At 40.0% G+C, this 13,844-nt stretch overlaps 1 protein-coding gene across 1 annotated transcript in view; it reads right to left on the reverse strand.

The window, feature by feature from the left end:
• Window positions 1-13,844, reverse strand: part of LOC103141432 (gamma-aminobutyric acid receptor subunit gamma-3-like) — an 82,677-nt gene that overhangs the window by 2,912 nt on the left and 65,921 nt on the right. The window contains exon 9 of the mRNA XM_007557075.2: window positions 2,735-2,931. Coding sequence (XP_007557137.2) covers window positions 2,735-2,931 — 197 coding nt within the window. The remainder of the gene's footprint in view (window positions 1-2,734; window positions 2,932-13,844) is intronic.

A 13,844-nucleotide genomic window follows, 5' to 3' on the forward strand; every position in this document is an offset into this window, starting at 1 on the left:
ACCTCCTTTAATACTGACGGTGTTACTGTGCTTGATTGACCAGCCCTCTGGCCTGACCCGAACCCCAGAGAACCAGGGGTTCTCTGGTTCTCTGGGGTTCAGAGAACCAGAGAACCATTGAAGCATTGAAGCAATGCTTCAATGCTTCAATTGAAGCATTGAGCTTCAATGCTCAATGCATTGAAGCTCAATGCTTCAATTGAAGCTCAATGCTTCAATTGAAGCATTGAGCTTCAATGCTCAATGCATTGAAGCGGCATTGAGCTCAGCTCAATGCCGCTTCTGCTGCAAAGTAAACACCTGAACTAATTCACACTATACGGTACAAGGACATGCTTTCTGCATTAAATAGTTTCTCATCAGTCTTGGTAATAGTAGATTTTGTGTTTCCACAGCCACAAACCATAAGAATCACAATGAATTGAAATAAACAGTTGAGATATTCTTGTGAGCAGTGAATCTGGAGTACAACCTTTACTCTCTGAGCTGCACTTGAACCTTTTTGTTGTATTCTAACTTGAGAAGAGCCTGTGTGGACAAATGAACTGAGTTCATGAAAACAAATCCTTGACACACATGGGTCGTTTCATGCAATCACCAAATAGACAAATATTCTTTTCAGATGATAAAAACATTCCCACTACAAACCATCAATAACACTGATCCACAACAGAAATACAATTTCACATTCAAAACTTTCTTTTTAGAAACTCAAATTGAATTAGAAACAGAAAATCAAAAGTCAAATCGCTGCTTTGTAAAACCTGCACTGACTGTAGTCAAAAGGTTTAGAACAGGAAATATGAGGTGGGACTTGAGATGTATTTTAAAACCCCTTTCCTTCTCCGGTCAGGGACGAGTGGCATGCGATGGAGAATTGATTGAGTGGGCACTGAAAAGATGCCCACGAGGGGGACGAGGTGGGAACACGCAGGATCGGCCAAAACCCAGAAGAGGGTGGCTGGATAAAAGGCAACTTAATTGTTCGGTCCAAGCTGACAGTGGTTTTGGCCCTGAGACACATTGAGCAGAACTCCTCCACATGAGGAGGAAATAATGAATAGGGAGCAGATCTGGAGAGAGGAAGAGATGACAGCAGCGGCGGCGGCGGCAGCTGACTCAATTCGAGTGCGTGTGTGCCGCCGACATTAAGGCACTCGCGGCAGGTACAGCCTTGGAGGACGCCCACGCACAGCGTGAGGGGCGAAGACTGGAGAGGAAATGTTTTTTAACCGAGCACAGGTGTTCATAAAGACTTGTCAGATTCCTGGGAAGTGAGCTGGATGCACAGACAGATGGCGCATCATACGGATGGAATCGATATCTGTTTTTGAAAGAATGATGTGTAGCAGAAGACATTATTAGCAAGGGCTCAGGAGCAGTTTCTGCAGCCTCAAAAAGGTTGTTCATAGATGATGGATGGTGCTGCTACAAATAGTAGATCACATGGGAAGGGAACAGATCAAACCAGACAGTCATGCTTTAAAGTCTAACCTCTACTCTTTTAGGTCGGTTACCAAATTATTTCTGTTTGCTAAATGGCACAATAGTAACACAGGGGATATGTCAGATTTATTTGGTAACGTCAAAGGTTTACATACATGCTCAGTATTTGGTAGCATTGCCTTTGAACTGTATGACTTTGATCAAACTTTTTGGCTTTCTTTGCACAAGCTTCTCACAATCGTTTGCTGGAGTTCTGATCCATTTCTGACACAACAAAACATTAACTTGTTGTCCTTAAGCCACTTTGTAGTCACTTTGGTTGTAGGATTATGGTCAGTTTGTATACAAGCTTCTACTTCTTGTCTGATATCTTTACATGTTGCTTCAACAAGTCTTCCAAATGTTCAGTGATCTCAATCATGCAGACAAATTAGTTGCAAAGTGGCTTAAGGACAACAAAGTCCATCTTCTGAAGTATCTAGAGGTTTCTGTGAACAAGGCAGCCAAACTTGTACCAGTTCTATCAGGAGGAAATCCAGCAGTCATTGCTTGAAGCTTGTGAGGAGGAAATTATGACATTTAGCAAAGAAAATTAATTCTAACCCTAAATGACCTAAAACATGAAAGGTTTCTGATTCAGTGTCAGACGGAGGGAGAAAATAAAGATTGTCTTTTTATAGTATGTAATATCCAGCTCCAGCTTCAACTGCATGTTGATGAAGTTTCTCCCCTTCTTTTGTTATGTTTAGCAGCATTTCATACACGCTATGGATGATCACTTAGAGTCCTAATCGCCCTTTGAAGTTGCTATGGCAGCCACGAAAGCAATGTTTTGAGATATTTGATTAAAGTCCGTACTGTTTGTCATGTTAATTATCTTCATTAAAATTCCAGTGACTTCCCTATCCCCCCACGCAGGCACACAATATGGTTCGGGGTTGTCATGTCTGCACTCTGTATCTCTCTGTGGTCGGTTTCTTTGTGTTTCTGATATCGTTTGTAGTAGTTTCCCTTTGGTTCCCCTGTTCTGTTGCCTTTTTCTGCCCCTTTGTAGCTGCTTAGTGTCTTTTAGTGGACATCTTGTTTCCCTTTGAGGTCCAGTGAGTGACAAGGCAACAGCAGATAGGAGCATCAGTTGGACTAGTTTAGCAATGTCACTATTTGGAAACATTACAGGAATATTTAAATGAAAGGCACTGATGCATGCTTCAAAAGCTGATTTGGCTCTGCACAAAGAGCCCTGCGTGTAGCAGATATCAGAAAGTATTATTGCACAATGCAGACTTACCATTCGCTGCATCTTGGGAGGCGGTCTGCGTATACTGTAGGAGTAGTAATTGAGCATGGCGTACTCGATCATGGCGGCAAAGACGAACAGGAAGCAGACGGTGACGAACAGGTCCATGGCCGTCACGTAGGAGACTCTGGGTAGGGAGTTTCTGGCCACTGTGCTCAGGGTGGTCATGGTCAGCACTGTAGTGATGCCTGCAAATACACAACCTTTACTTAGCAGCTATGAGGTGAACTATGATGCTTTGTGAAAGTGTTGACAACCTTGATCACCGTCATATTTTGCCAGTCTTAAGCAGGAACTTAAATGCTGATCTCTCTTATTTTTTACAAACGATTTAGAAACCAGAGTATTATTTGCTTTTTCTACCATTATGCACTAATTTCTGATGGCTTATTAAAGTAAAAACGATAAGATGTGTGTGGTTGTAATGATGAAAAGTTCATGAGTAATTATGCCAGCTGCAAATGATGTCAGATTAAGTAACGTGTGGAAAGATGTTAATCACCATTAATAATGTAAATTCTGGGCAGATGTTTCCACAGCTGAATTAATCTCATCAGATGGAATATCATGTCTAAGTGGAGCAGCCGAGATCCAGAAACATCTTCCAATTCTTTTTACATTTATTGCTGTATTATAATCTCACTCTGAGAATTATGAGATTAGGAAAACAAAAACATATTACTTTTTTGAAGAAAAACAAAATCATCAGCTCCACATTTACCAACATCAATTGCTCTGAAAAAAAATATGCAAAGAAAAGTATTTTTGAAATATTTTTTTAAAAGATAAACTTAATTCCTCCATTTTTTCTTGGTGAACCACTTGGACCTGTAAGATTTTGACACGTCTTCAGGTCGTTTTTTTTCTTGCAATCAACAACACAATGCTTAAATCAACAACCAAAGTCAGACGGATAGTCAGCTGGGCAACATCACAATAAGACCACGTTCTGAAACAGCCTCGTCATTTTTCTCTGAAGAGCCTCAAAAGGTGCCGGCTCCGCTTAGCGAGCATGCTGGCCCTGTACACCTGGACAATTACCAGGATAATCAGTTTGGCAGGGTGTCAAACCCCAGCATGGCCTCACATCACAGAATTTTATTTGTCTCCATTAAAATAAGATGAGGAAAAAATTGTTCTCTTTGGGTTTGATCAAAAACCATATACTAATAGTCACAAAATATGTCAGGATTCTCCACCTTTAACAGAAAAGATCCTCTCTGTCTCTGCCTGATGGGGACGCAGAGGAACTTGTTCAATTTTACAATCACAATTATACAAGCAGGTGAATTTAAGTGCTTTGAAGCTGCTCAGTCTGTGCTGGTGCTGCTCTGCTTTGCAGCAGGTTTGCTTGGCCTCTTTCCTGCTCTTGGATTTTCCCTTTTTGGTCAAATGGATTTGTTAGCAGCTTCTGTCTGATCAGATGATGCTTCCTAAAGGCCAAATTTGATTCCTTGTATCTCTTTTAGCTGCAGTCAGACTTGATCCAAACACTCAGTTGGTCTTTTTGTTCTCACATCATCGTGTTAAGTTCATCAGGTTGATTAGAATATTTAGCAAAGTTAAAAATCTAGAAAGCTTTGAAATAATTCCTGAACATTGTTGATTGTGTAAACCTTTGACTCTGGAGATTTTACATACTGTACAGTGCATGGACATGTTTTTTAGTAGGCTAATAACTATTAATTGAAAATTATTTTAGTTTTATATGACATAGTTTCTGAAGAACTGAATTGTGGTTTTCATTAGTCATGAGAGAGTTTTACTTTTTGAACTGAAATGCTAAAATTACATCTTTTGAGAAACATTTGTAGATTTTAGTGTTGAAATCTTACCACTAGATGTCACTATAACAAATACTCTTGACCTTTAAAGTTCTGATATACAGTTGTATTTATTGCTTGTAATGTTCAATAATAAAAAATAATAGTAAAAACAGTCAGTGTTTCAGTAATTACTGGTCGGTGGCATGTTGGCAGTCACTAAAACATGAGTGAATTGCTAAAGAAATGACTCTCCAGAGTGTCTGCTTGAAAGGAAATTAGTTGTTTCAAAGAGGGATAAAAGCAGCGACAGGAACGACGTCGATATTTACTCCTGTGACACTCGTCACTTTTGGAAGCTCACAATCTTTCCCTCCCTTCATTGTCTTCCTGCCACGTCTCCACTCTCCCTCTATTTCTCTCTCTCTCTCTCTCCATCTCTCCTCTTGCTCTATTTCACCCTCATCCCTTACATGTCTTTCATGGCGGTGTGTGTGCCACTGTTTTTGCCTTTCGTTTCCATAGAGACGAGTTGCTCCTTTCTATTTCGAGCCACCTCTTCTCGTCTAGTGCTCGTCTAGACTTGTCTTTTTTTTTCTCTCTCCTGACTAATTATGTTTAAGTAAGCAACCTGGTAAACGTACAACCCTCTTCTCAGATACTTCATCATCTCAGATCCGACTGCAGTTCTCCGCAAAATCATCACTGAAACAAAACTTGGCCTCACATGTCTCCACTATCTGCCGGCTGTCTGCTTCCTTACATCAGGGTCAGGAGTTTTCTTTGTTCACTTTAGGTTCATTCGGTAGAAACTGCCACTACATGATACCATAGCAACCGAGTGATTCCTGCCTGTGCAAGCGATATGAAACACTCTCACATCTATAGTCAAAACAAGAGCCGACACATGGAAGTGAGAAAAGCTGCGTTGCATATGGCTGCAAAAAGCAAGCATGCAAACAGAGAGAAACAACAGTTTGATTCCAGCAACAAGAAGGAACAGGTTTTCTGTGTTTTAATCAAACGACTACGTGTCTCCAAAGTCCACAGACCCTGCAGTGAATGTAGGGGAATAATTCGACTGGAGGTTGTAAAATGATGCGACTAGTTTTGAATGCCAGACGCTGACCTTTGTTTAGTGTCCAGGTGTACAGCTGGGGGAGCAGACCACACACTTTCTATAAATAGTGCAGAGGAGAACCAGCTAACGACCAGGAGCGGGTCACAACACCGCACATTTTCTCAAACGCGTGCTTGAAGATAGAAATACATGTTTTACTTTAGAATAACTTTGTGTTGGGGTTAAAGCGTGGAGAATGTCTGACTTTCAAATCTTTTAAATGCTGTTTAAGCTACAATTTGATGCTTCATCTGCTCTCTTACTGCAGTTGATTTTTTTTTCTTTTATTCGCCACTATTGAAGTTTCCTCAAATAGTTTTTTTTTTTTTTATGTACAGTTCATCTACTAATTTGGATATGTTTCAATATGTTTATTATTTAAGTATAAAAGGTATTAAAACTTGATTTGCACACCAGACTTTGAAAACACAGGATGGAGGAAAAATAGAGACTAATTTATAAAACTTGCTCTTATATTACTTATATCCAAAAGACATTGTTAATGGTATTAATAGAAACTAATCTGAAAATGTGTAACATTGTTCGTATATTTTTAATGATCTAATATTTATTGGTTAGGGTCGCCAGTGGCAACAGCATAATAAGCAGGATTAAAATCCAGAACAGTTGGCGTTATTGAAATTAATAGGCATGTTATTTCAAGTGCAATTAAACTTTGATTTGCTAAATCCAGTTAAAAATGTGAAGGTTTCCTGGATACAAACATTCAGATAACCAACAGGATAATTGGTACAAGAACTGGAGCTAAAACATGAAGTTTCCATTGTGAAAATATATTTTTAACTCTTAAAGCTGGTGTACAACAGGCATTATCTCAGCTCAGAATGAATTTAGCATCTATGTATCATTATGTAGTTGAAATATTTACACAAAATGAGTTTTGGGGACAGATCACACTAATGTGAGTGTATATGTTTGGACTGGAGTTATGATGCACTCGTATCTATACAGCAGGAAAAGCACCAAGCATGATACACTGCAACAAGCTCCTTGTTTGTTTACTGTAATTATGCTGATGTTTTCATATTAATGTGCTGGTGATTAAGGTTAAAATGCAACCAATGGCAACTCCAATCTGATCTGATTAAGTGTGTTTTGTACACACTTTAGCGGCTGTGGCTTCAAACCATGTCCCATTCACATAATCAGTCTGACGGCCCTGCAGGAGCGCCCTCTGACCAAAGAGCCACTTTACTGCCTGAAGCGTAATTTGTTTTCTCAGTCATGCAATATATGATGGTCAGAGTGCTCCTCTGAACTGCTTAAACTCAAATTTACAGAGAACCTTACAGCAGTTTTAAGCATGATAAATTCTGAGTTTTTGTCAATTTATGCACTAAAATGTCAGTGTTTTTTTTTTTAATTGCGATTTTATCTTGATACATTTAAGGAGAAGGAAAACAATATTGAAATGGAAATAAGCTTTAAAGTCTGATGTGCATTTCTAGTCAAGGTCCCAAAATAAAATCCAGGACAACATTTTGTTTGCAGTTTGCCACATTAGACCTGAGCTCTTGGCCAAAAGAGACCAAAATTTAACTTTAGGTCTAGTCAAAGTTCAGAAATAAATCCAACTGGGAGTGTGGGGCAAGGACTTAAAAACTGATATTCTAAGAAGTTATCATTTCCTACCACTTCACAGTTATGCCTCCCCTTTTAGCTTTGATTTGAAGTAAAAAAAGTGGATGTGAATATTTCTTCCGCTGAAGCTCTCGTGATGAACATTTTCAACTTCACCGCCAAGAAACAAATAGACCTTAGCAAGCATTTTGTGTTAAAGGTAACTTAGACAAACCGCTTTTTAACCATTTGGTTTTGTCTTGAGTTTTGTTTAGAGTTTCCATTGTTTACTTTTCTACTGTTTTTGTGTCTGGAAAGTATTTTTCTGCTTGATGAAAAGTGGCCACAGTCTCTGTAATTGAGACTGCCAAAGGAAAAACAATAGAATCAGCTGCTTTAGGAGATATCCGAAAATGAGAAATGTCCATGTTGTGGTGACAAATCCTCTGCTTGTATGAATAATGACTCTTCTCTACTGGGAGCAACAGAGGAAAAAAGGCACAACGTGTGCAGAAGGTAGAGGCTGTGATGGATGGATGAGCCAACAAAACGCTGGAAACCAGGGTTTGTTTTAGCCATGCCTTACACTAACCACCACCTGTCTGACTGCAACAATGCTAGCCTGCTGTGAGGAAAGGTTCCCCCTCACAGATTTCATCGTTTTGCTTTTTTAGTCCCACAATGAAAGCTGGAATATGAAATAGCATTTTTAATGAGAATTTTTTCTTTATCTCCATGTGGGAAAAAGTAACTGATGAATCACAGTTTTTGGAAAGCTGACCTGAATTTCACTAAATCCACCCAGGCTGAGTCACAACATCTTTCATTGGAGCTTTGTGAACAAAAAAGTAGGGTAAAAGAAAAAAACAACAATGCATCATCCCCTGATCCAAAGATGGCAGTCCTGGTTATGTCTGGTGTGAAACTAAAAGTATTTCTTCAGAAAAGAACATTTCATGGACTTGTTGGTGGTAATATGACAATCTGAAGTTGGCACACTTGGTTTATACAGCAGAACAATTATCCAAACGCATACTAGCAAGTCCATGGCTTACAAAAGTGAGTGGTCTAGTCAAAGGTGCACATTAGATCTGGTTGAGACATGCTAAGAAGACCGATTCTCAGAAACTAGCAGGATAAAAAGACAATTTTTTCCACCCAGGCTGGTAGCAAACTGTTAGATGTAGAGGAAAACACATCATAGTCAGGTTTGTTTGGATGAAATAATCTAAAAACTGCTTTTTGTTTTGACCCATAGTGTATTTCTGAAACAAAATCTGGAAGGGGGTAAATACTTTACGTATGTCTTCAACTGCAACCATTGTATTCCTGATGCAAAGTTCCGGTAAATCCAATAAATTGGATTTATTACGTCTATGTGGACTGCCAGTAATGACAGCAGTGGTACCGTCCAAACAAGTGGTTTCAAATTAACAAGCCACACAGTGCCCACAAAGGAAGTGTTGCCAGTAAACCATTTGCAACCTGGAAAACTGTCATCAAGCTCCCATCCCACAATGACTTCTTAGCAATCTACCATTGCTTTCTCAGTCTCAGTTAGAAAAGAAAACCCTGATAACAATTTCTCCAGCGGGGAAAAAAGAATCAAACCTTCTCACATCTTGTCAGAAACCTCCATTGTGATGGGTTTAAATCCTGCTGGCACTTCAGCCAGACTTTCAGAAGTGTCATGCTAGCAGCAGCTATTGTAGCCTCAGGCTGCTAGCCTCAAGCTGAGATGAGAGGGCCACAAAGTTCTGCTCCGCTCACTTCTTTCCAACTCCCCACAGATTCCCTTTTCCCTTCCAATCTTACAGTCTTTAGTCACAACCGATGCTTGAGGCATTTTATCAGATTTTGCACGGCTTCCTCTGGAGACGCAAAAAGGCTCAACTATTTCCTTCCACATAGAATTTGACAACACCTGTAGACAGGCTTAGTGGGAGAGATGCTTCTCAAACGAAAGTTGCTATAGAGACTATCTTTTATCACACGATCAGTAGTAAAACTAATTTACTCACTGAGGCTTTGTGTTCTCTAATTTCTCAGCATTGCTTGGCCTGTAGAGTTAAAGGCTTGGTATTTTTAGGTCTTTAAGTCGCATCGTTCACCTGCTTTGCTGAAGGAATCAAAGGTTTGATTTGATGATTCTCTTCCTCTCTTACTTCATTGCTAACGCTGACCCTGCTCAACTACTTTGTTGGTTATGCCTTGATAGTGGGAACTTCTTGTCTTCAGAACCATAGAGATTTACACCACAAAGATCCTCAACTGGGTTGAGTTTTCTTCACATCTATGTGCTGACCGTTGGGTCAGTCAGCAGAAGATCAAGAAGATCAACCTAAAGCATAAATGAAGTCGATGCAGAACCAATCTTTTTTAATGGCTGCCTCAGTCTTGATGCCGGCTCTTGAATGATGACGTTTTACTGCAAAAAATTACTACTTCTAATAATCAGGCTGAAAGCAGTACATGTGCTTGAATGACAGACTGGATCTTTGGACAAACTAAAGTGTTTTACTGCAGTAAAGGATAACTTTATTTTGAGGCTTTCTACTATTCTCTAGTGGAAGCTGCCAGTGAATTTGTATGCAGAATCTATGTGGTCTTATCCACCTCAGGAAACACCTTTAACCTTCAAAGGTCACACTTTCTAAAAATTGCCCTGTTATAGATCCTTTGTTTGACTGCTTTGGGGGCATTTTTCTGCCACAGTAATTTGATTCCTCAGACCTCTGCATTAAAAATGTTCCCATCAGTGACATGTGGTAGAATCTGAGCTGGCTGTATGTGGAGATGGGGACTGAGGCTGTGGGTGCACAGTCCTTTTTAAAGGAGCCATTATTCCTCGCATGTCTGGGAGAGCTCCAGGCTTTGGTGGGGTGTGTGTGTGTGTGTAATGTAAATGTCATCACCGAGGGGTAAGGATGCTACTCTCTACAGACCGCTGCATGACTGGACATTTGTTTTGATTGCCCAGACGCGTCTGCAGACTTGTTTGGTTTCAGTGGAAATGCTCATCCATAGTCGATTCCCTGGAACACAGCCCTCTGGACGGAAAGTATAAAAAGTACCACAAACTAGCAGTTTTTAAAAAAATGTTTAAAACTTCACTTTTTGTTGAACTATTAAATTCTGGCAGCATAAAAATAAATCCATTTGTGCTATAAATGCTGCGATGAAGCTCTTTTTGGTGAGCGGTCATGTTGACGTTGAGCAACACAGTGATTACCCTGGATGAGCATGATGGATGTTACCTCCAGCTCCTATTAATTCCAGCGCTGCAGCCTATTTTACACTGTAAAGCCCCAGATTCTTGAAACCTGCCTCCGGGCGCTTTTACTTCCCATCATCGGAGTTCAAATCTCTGCCAGCATTCATATGAGCTGCAGAGATTGGGGTCTAATAGGAGTCATCCGCAGCTGAAACCTCTAACTTCCATGTTGTCCGAGCGCTCTGCCGCTGTAGGAGTACCCGGTGAGTGGCAGCGCTGCGTTTGGCTTGTTTGGGGTTGAGGTGAAGCTGTTTTCCTTCAGATTTAACCTCCCTCATTGTGACATTTCTCCCTGCTGCCATGTGCCAGAGGTCTGATTGTTTTTAGCTCTTTTTCTTCCTCTTACCTGTCTGGTTTCTTTTCAGCCTTGGTCTCAGGCTGACAGTGGGGGCCGGTGGACAAAAGAGAGGGGCGGGGGGCGCTAAATGACTTTCTGTTGTTCAGCTGAAGGTGGACGTTTATCAGGACAAGAGGGGTGCTTGTTTCACTGCGTTACCTGTTGAGAGGAATGTCACAAGGATTTTCCTCACCACCCACAGGCCGCTGGTTACCAGCCGATGGAACAATTAGCTGATTTGCAAAGGTGTAGACATGGCAACCAAAAATTTCCATGTATTTTATCAAGACTTTATGTGCTCATTGAAGGTTAAAGGAAAATTATGAATAATGGTAAAGTCATATTGATAAAAATCAGGCTGGAAAGTGTACAGGTACATCTAACAAATGCAGATCATGGAAAAGTTCAATATTTTTGTCACTCATTTCAGAAGCTTTGTCATGCAGAGTGAAATATTTTAAGTGTTAAACCCGTGTATTCTTGATAAAGGATTACAGATGATGGAAATCCATTGCATCATTCTAATTTTCTGAGACACTGAACTTTGGTTTTTATTATGTGTAACCATCAAAAATATAAGAAATAAAAGCATGGATTACTTCACTCTGTGTAATAAATCTAATATGAGTTTTACTGCTGAAATGAGTGACAAAATGTGGAACTTTTTAATGAGATTCACACTTTTCAGATGTACCTTTATGTGAACATCACCTTAAATCTTGCAACAATTCCCCACCTCAACTTTGACTAGGCCATGCTAACAGGATGTGCTTCAGGTTGGGTAGTCATAGTATGTCCTGCATATAAGGCAATACATCTTCCCATAAACTCTGACCAGCTTTGCTTTCCCTGTTGGAAATAAAAACATCTCTAAAGCAAGATGCTGCCACTGCCATGTGTCCTGTAGGCAAAAAAATAATAATAATAATCTGAGGCCTTCACTGACAATTTTGGTATTAAAGAAAAATCCTTCACATTTCAGGACATTCCTTCATTTTCCACAAACAAACTCTGAAAAAAAGCAGTGGGATGCCGCGTCTCCTGATCTAATCTGGCCCGCGCTGTTTTGATGTTCAGCTGTCATCGTGTCAACCTTTATCAGGCTGAGAGTAAGAAGCAAGCTGAGCCGAACACAATCTCTTATTATGATCAGCTTTCATTAGCGGCACGAGAGGAGAGGCTCCTTTGGCCTGACGCATGCCTGAGTAATAACACTCGCTTACTACTGAATTCAATACAACATGAGACGAACTGATTGTTCGACTGTGAAGTTTTTTTGTCTGGTTTGATAGCAAATAGTGATGGACAGAAGTCCAATAAAGCTTTTTTATTACTGCAGAGCCATTCCAGATGACCCTGGGTGATACCAGCCGGCTGATGAAGGGCAGCGGGGACTTAGAGGAATTAAAGCACTTTAGAAACGGGGCCTCGAAGCTGGTCACAGCCGAGATGACGGTGGTAGGAGACGCTTTAGACTCAGCACTGAGGTCAAGAGTGGAAAACTTGACTGGCTAAAGTTAGTAAGTTAGTCCAAACTCATTTAGCAAGTACGACTGAAGCAGTTAGCTCTCTGGGATTTAATTGCTAAGGTGTTTGACCAAAAACTAAACGAGAAATTGAGTTATTACTAACAAAGTAGTCCAAATGAGAATGTATGCTAATTGCTGATTAACAAATATCAAATCGGTCAGATATGGAGATGTGGTGAGGATCATGTATGGCGCCCTGTCAGCACCAAAGTTAAGAGTCTTCATGTAGCGGCGGCCCGTTAGCCTTCTGCCCAATCAGAAGCCTCAATGGGAAAACTTCAGTGTGTTTATGCCTGGCATAATGTCAGAATACAGTAGACTACAGTATAGTGCTTACAAACCAGTTTTTTTATAAAGTTTCCTGTAAAAAGGAGGTACAACTTATGGGTGACCAGCCTACGCATGCTAGTAGTCAGCGCATCCAATGCTATTGCTAGCCTTTCCGTACTAATGGTGGGGAGAGGAAAACATGCCATCGTCCTCCTACCACTACTAGTTTTCTTAATCTTTCTCCATCATTCTGCTAGTAGTAATAGAGTAACAGTAACATTCAGTTTTTAATCATGTGATGTGAAAAGTGTTTCCAGTGCATTTTTGCAAAAAAACGTCATCAAAAAATGTGAGGCTTTTTCAAAATGCTGTGCAATTATACAGTAAATGGAAATGCAACTGGAGTTTGTACTTTGTCCAAGTACTGATTCTGATCATGTCGATTCCTGGCAACGTGCATCACTTGCTGCAGCTTTGGAGATCCATCACGACTTTCACAATCTACCTTTCTTAAATTCTTACACTGATCCAGTCTTCCTCCGTCTGACACATCAACTATGAAGACCAATGTGCACTGGTGTGTGGCATGATGAGGAGACAATGAGTGGTAATCATTTCACCAGTCAGTTTTCATAATCTGATGCCTAATTAGTATTCTGTGAAATTAACGCAAAATCTCAAACTCTAATTGACTTTCTTTTTAAATGAAGTTAAATGAAATCAATGCATTCACATCCAGTAAGAACTAGCATTTCCTAGAGCTTTTTAGATTTGCATTTCTGTTGAGTTTCATGAGATAAATGTTTAATTTTGCTCATTAATCAGATCAGTATTTAACTTGTCAGGGTATTGATGTTTTTTTTTTAGGTCTGTCTTTAAGGGAGACTTTTAAGAAACATCACTTTCCTCACTTGAGAGCATATATTTTAGTGTCTGAAGTGACGACTACCTCAAAAATGCTAAAAATACACAACCCTTCCACTTTGTTTCAGGCTTCCAAGGTCTGAAAATATCTCAGTCAGCCAGTAGGATTTGAAGGGGATTGGTACATCACAGGGTGAGCTCAGAGCGGATAGATCCAGTCCTCCCATCTTTATCCCCACCCAACTTCAACCTCAAAGCAAACTTTGTTCTCTGCGATCAAGAAATGTGATGAAAATGTTTCAGCTTTGCTAAGAAATTAAAATATATTTTTCATATTTTACTAGAATAGAACTGCCAGTTGAG

Source organism: Poecilia formosa, unplaced genomic scaffold (genome assembly GCF_000485575.1).
Source record: "Poecilia formosa unplaced genomic scaffold, Poecilia_formosa-5.1.2 Scaffold83, whole genome shotgun sequence".
Classification (NCBI taxonomy): Eukaryota; Metazoa; Chordata; class Actinopteri; order Cyprinodontiformes; family Poeciliidae; genus Poecilia; species Poecilia formosa.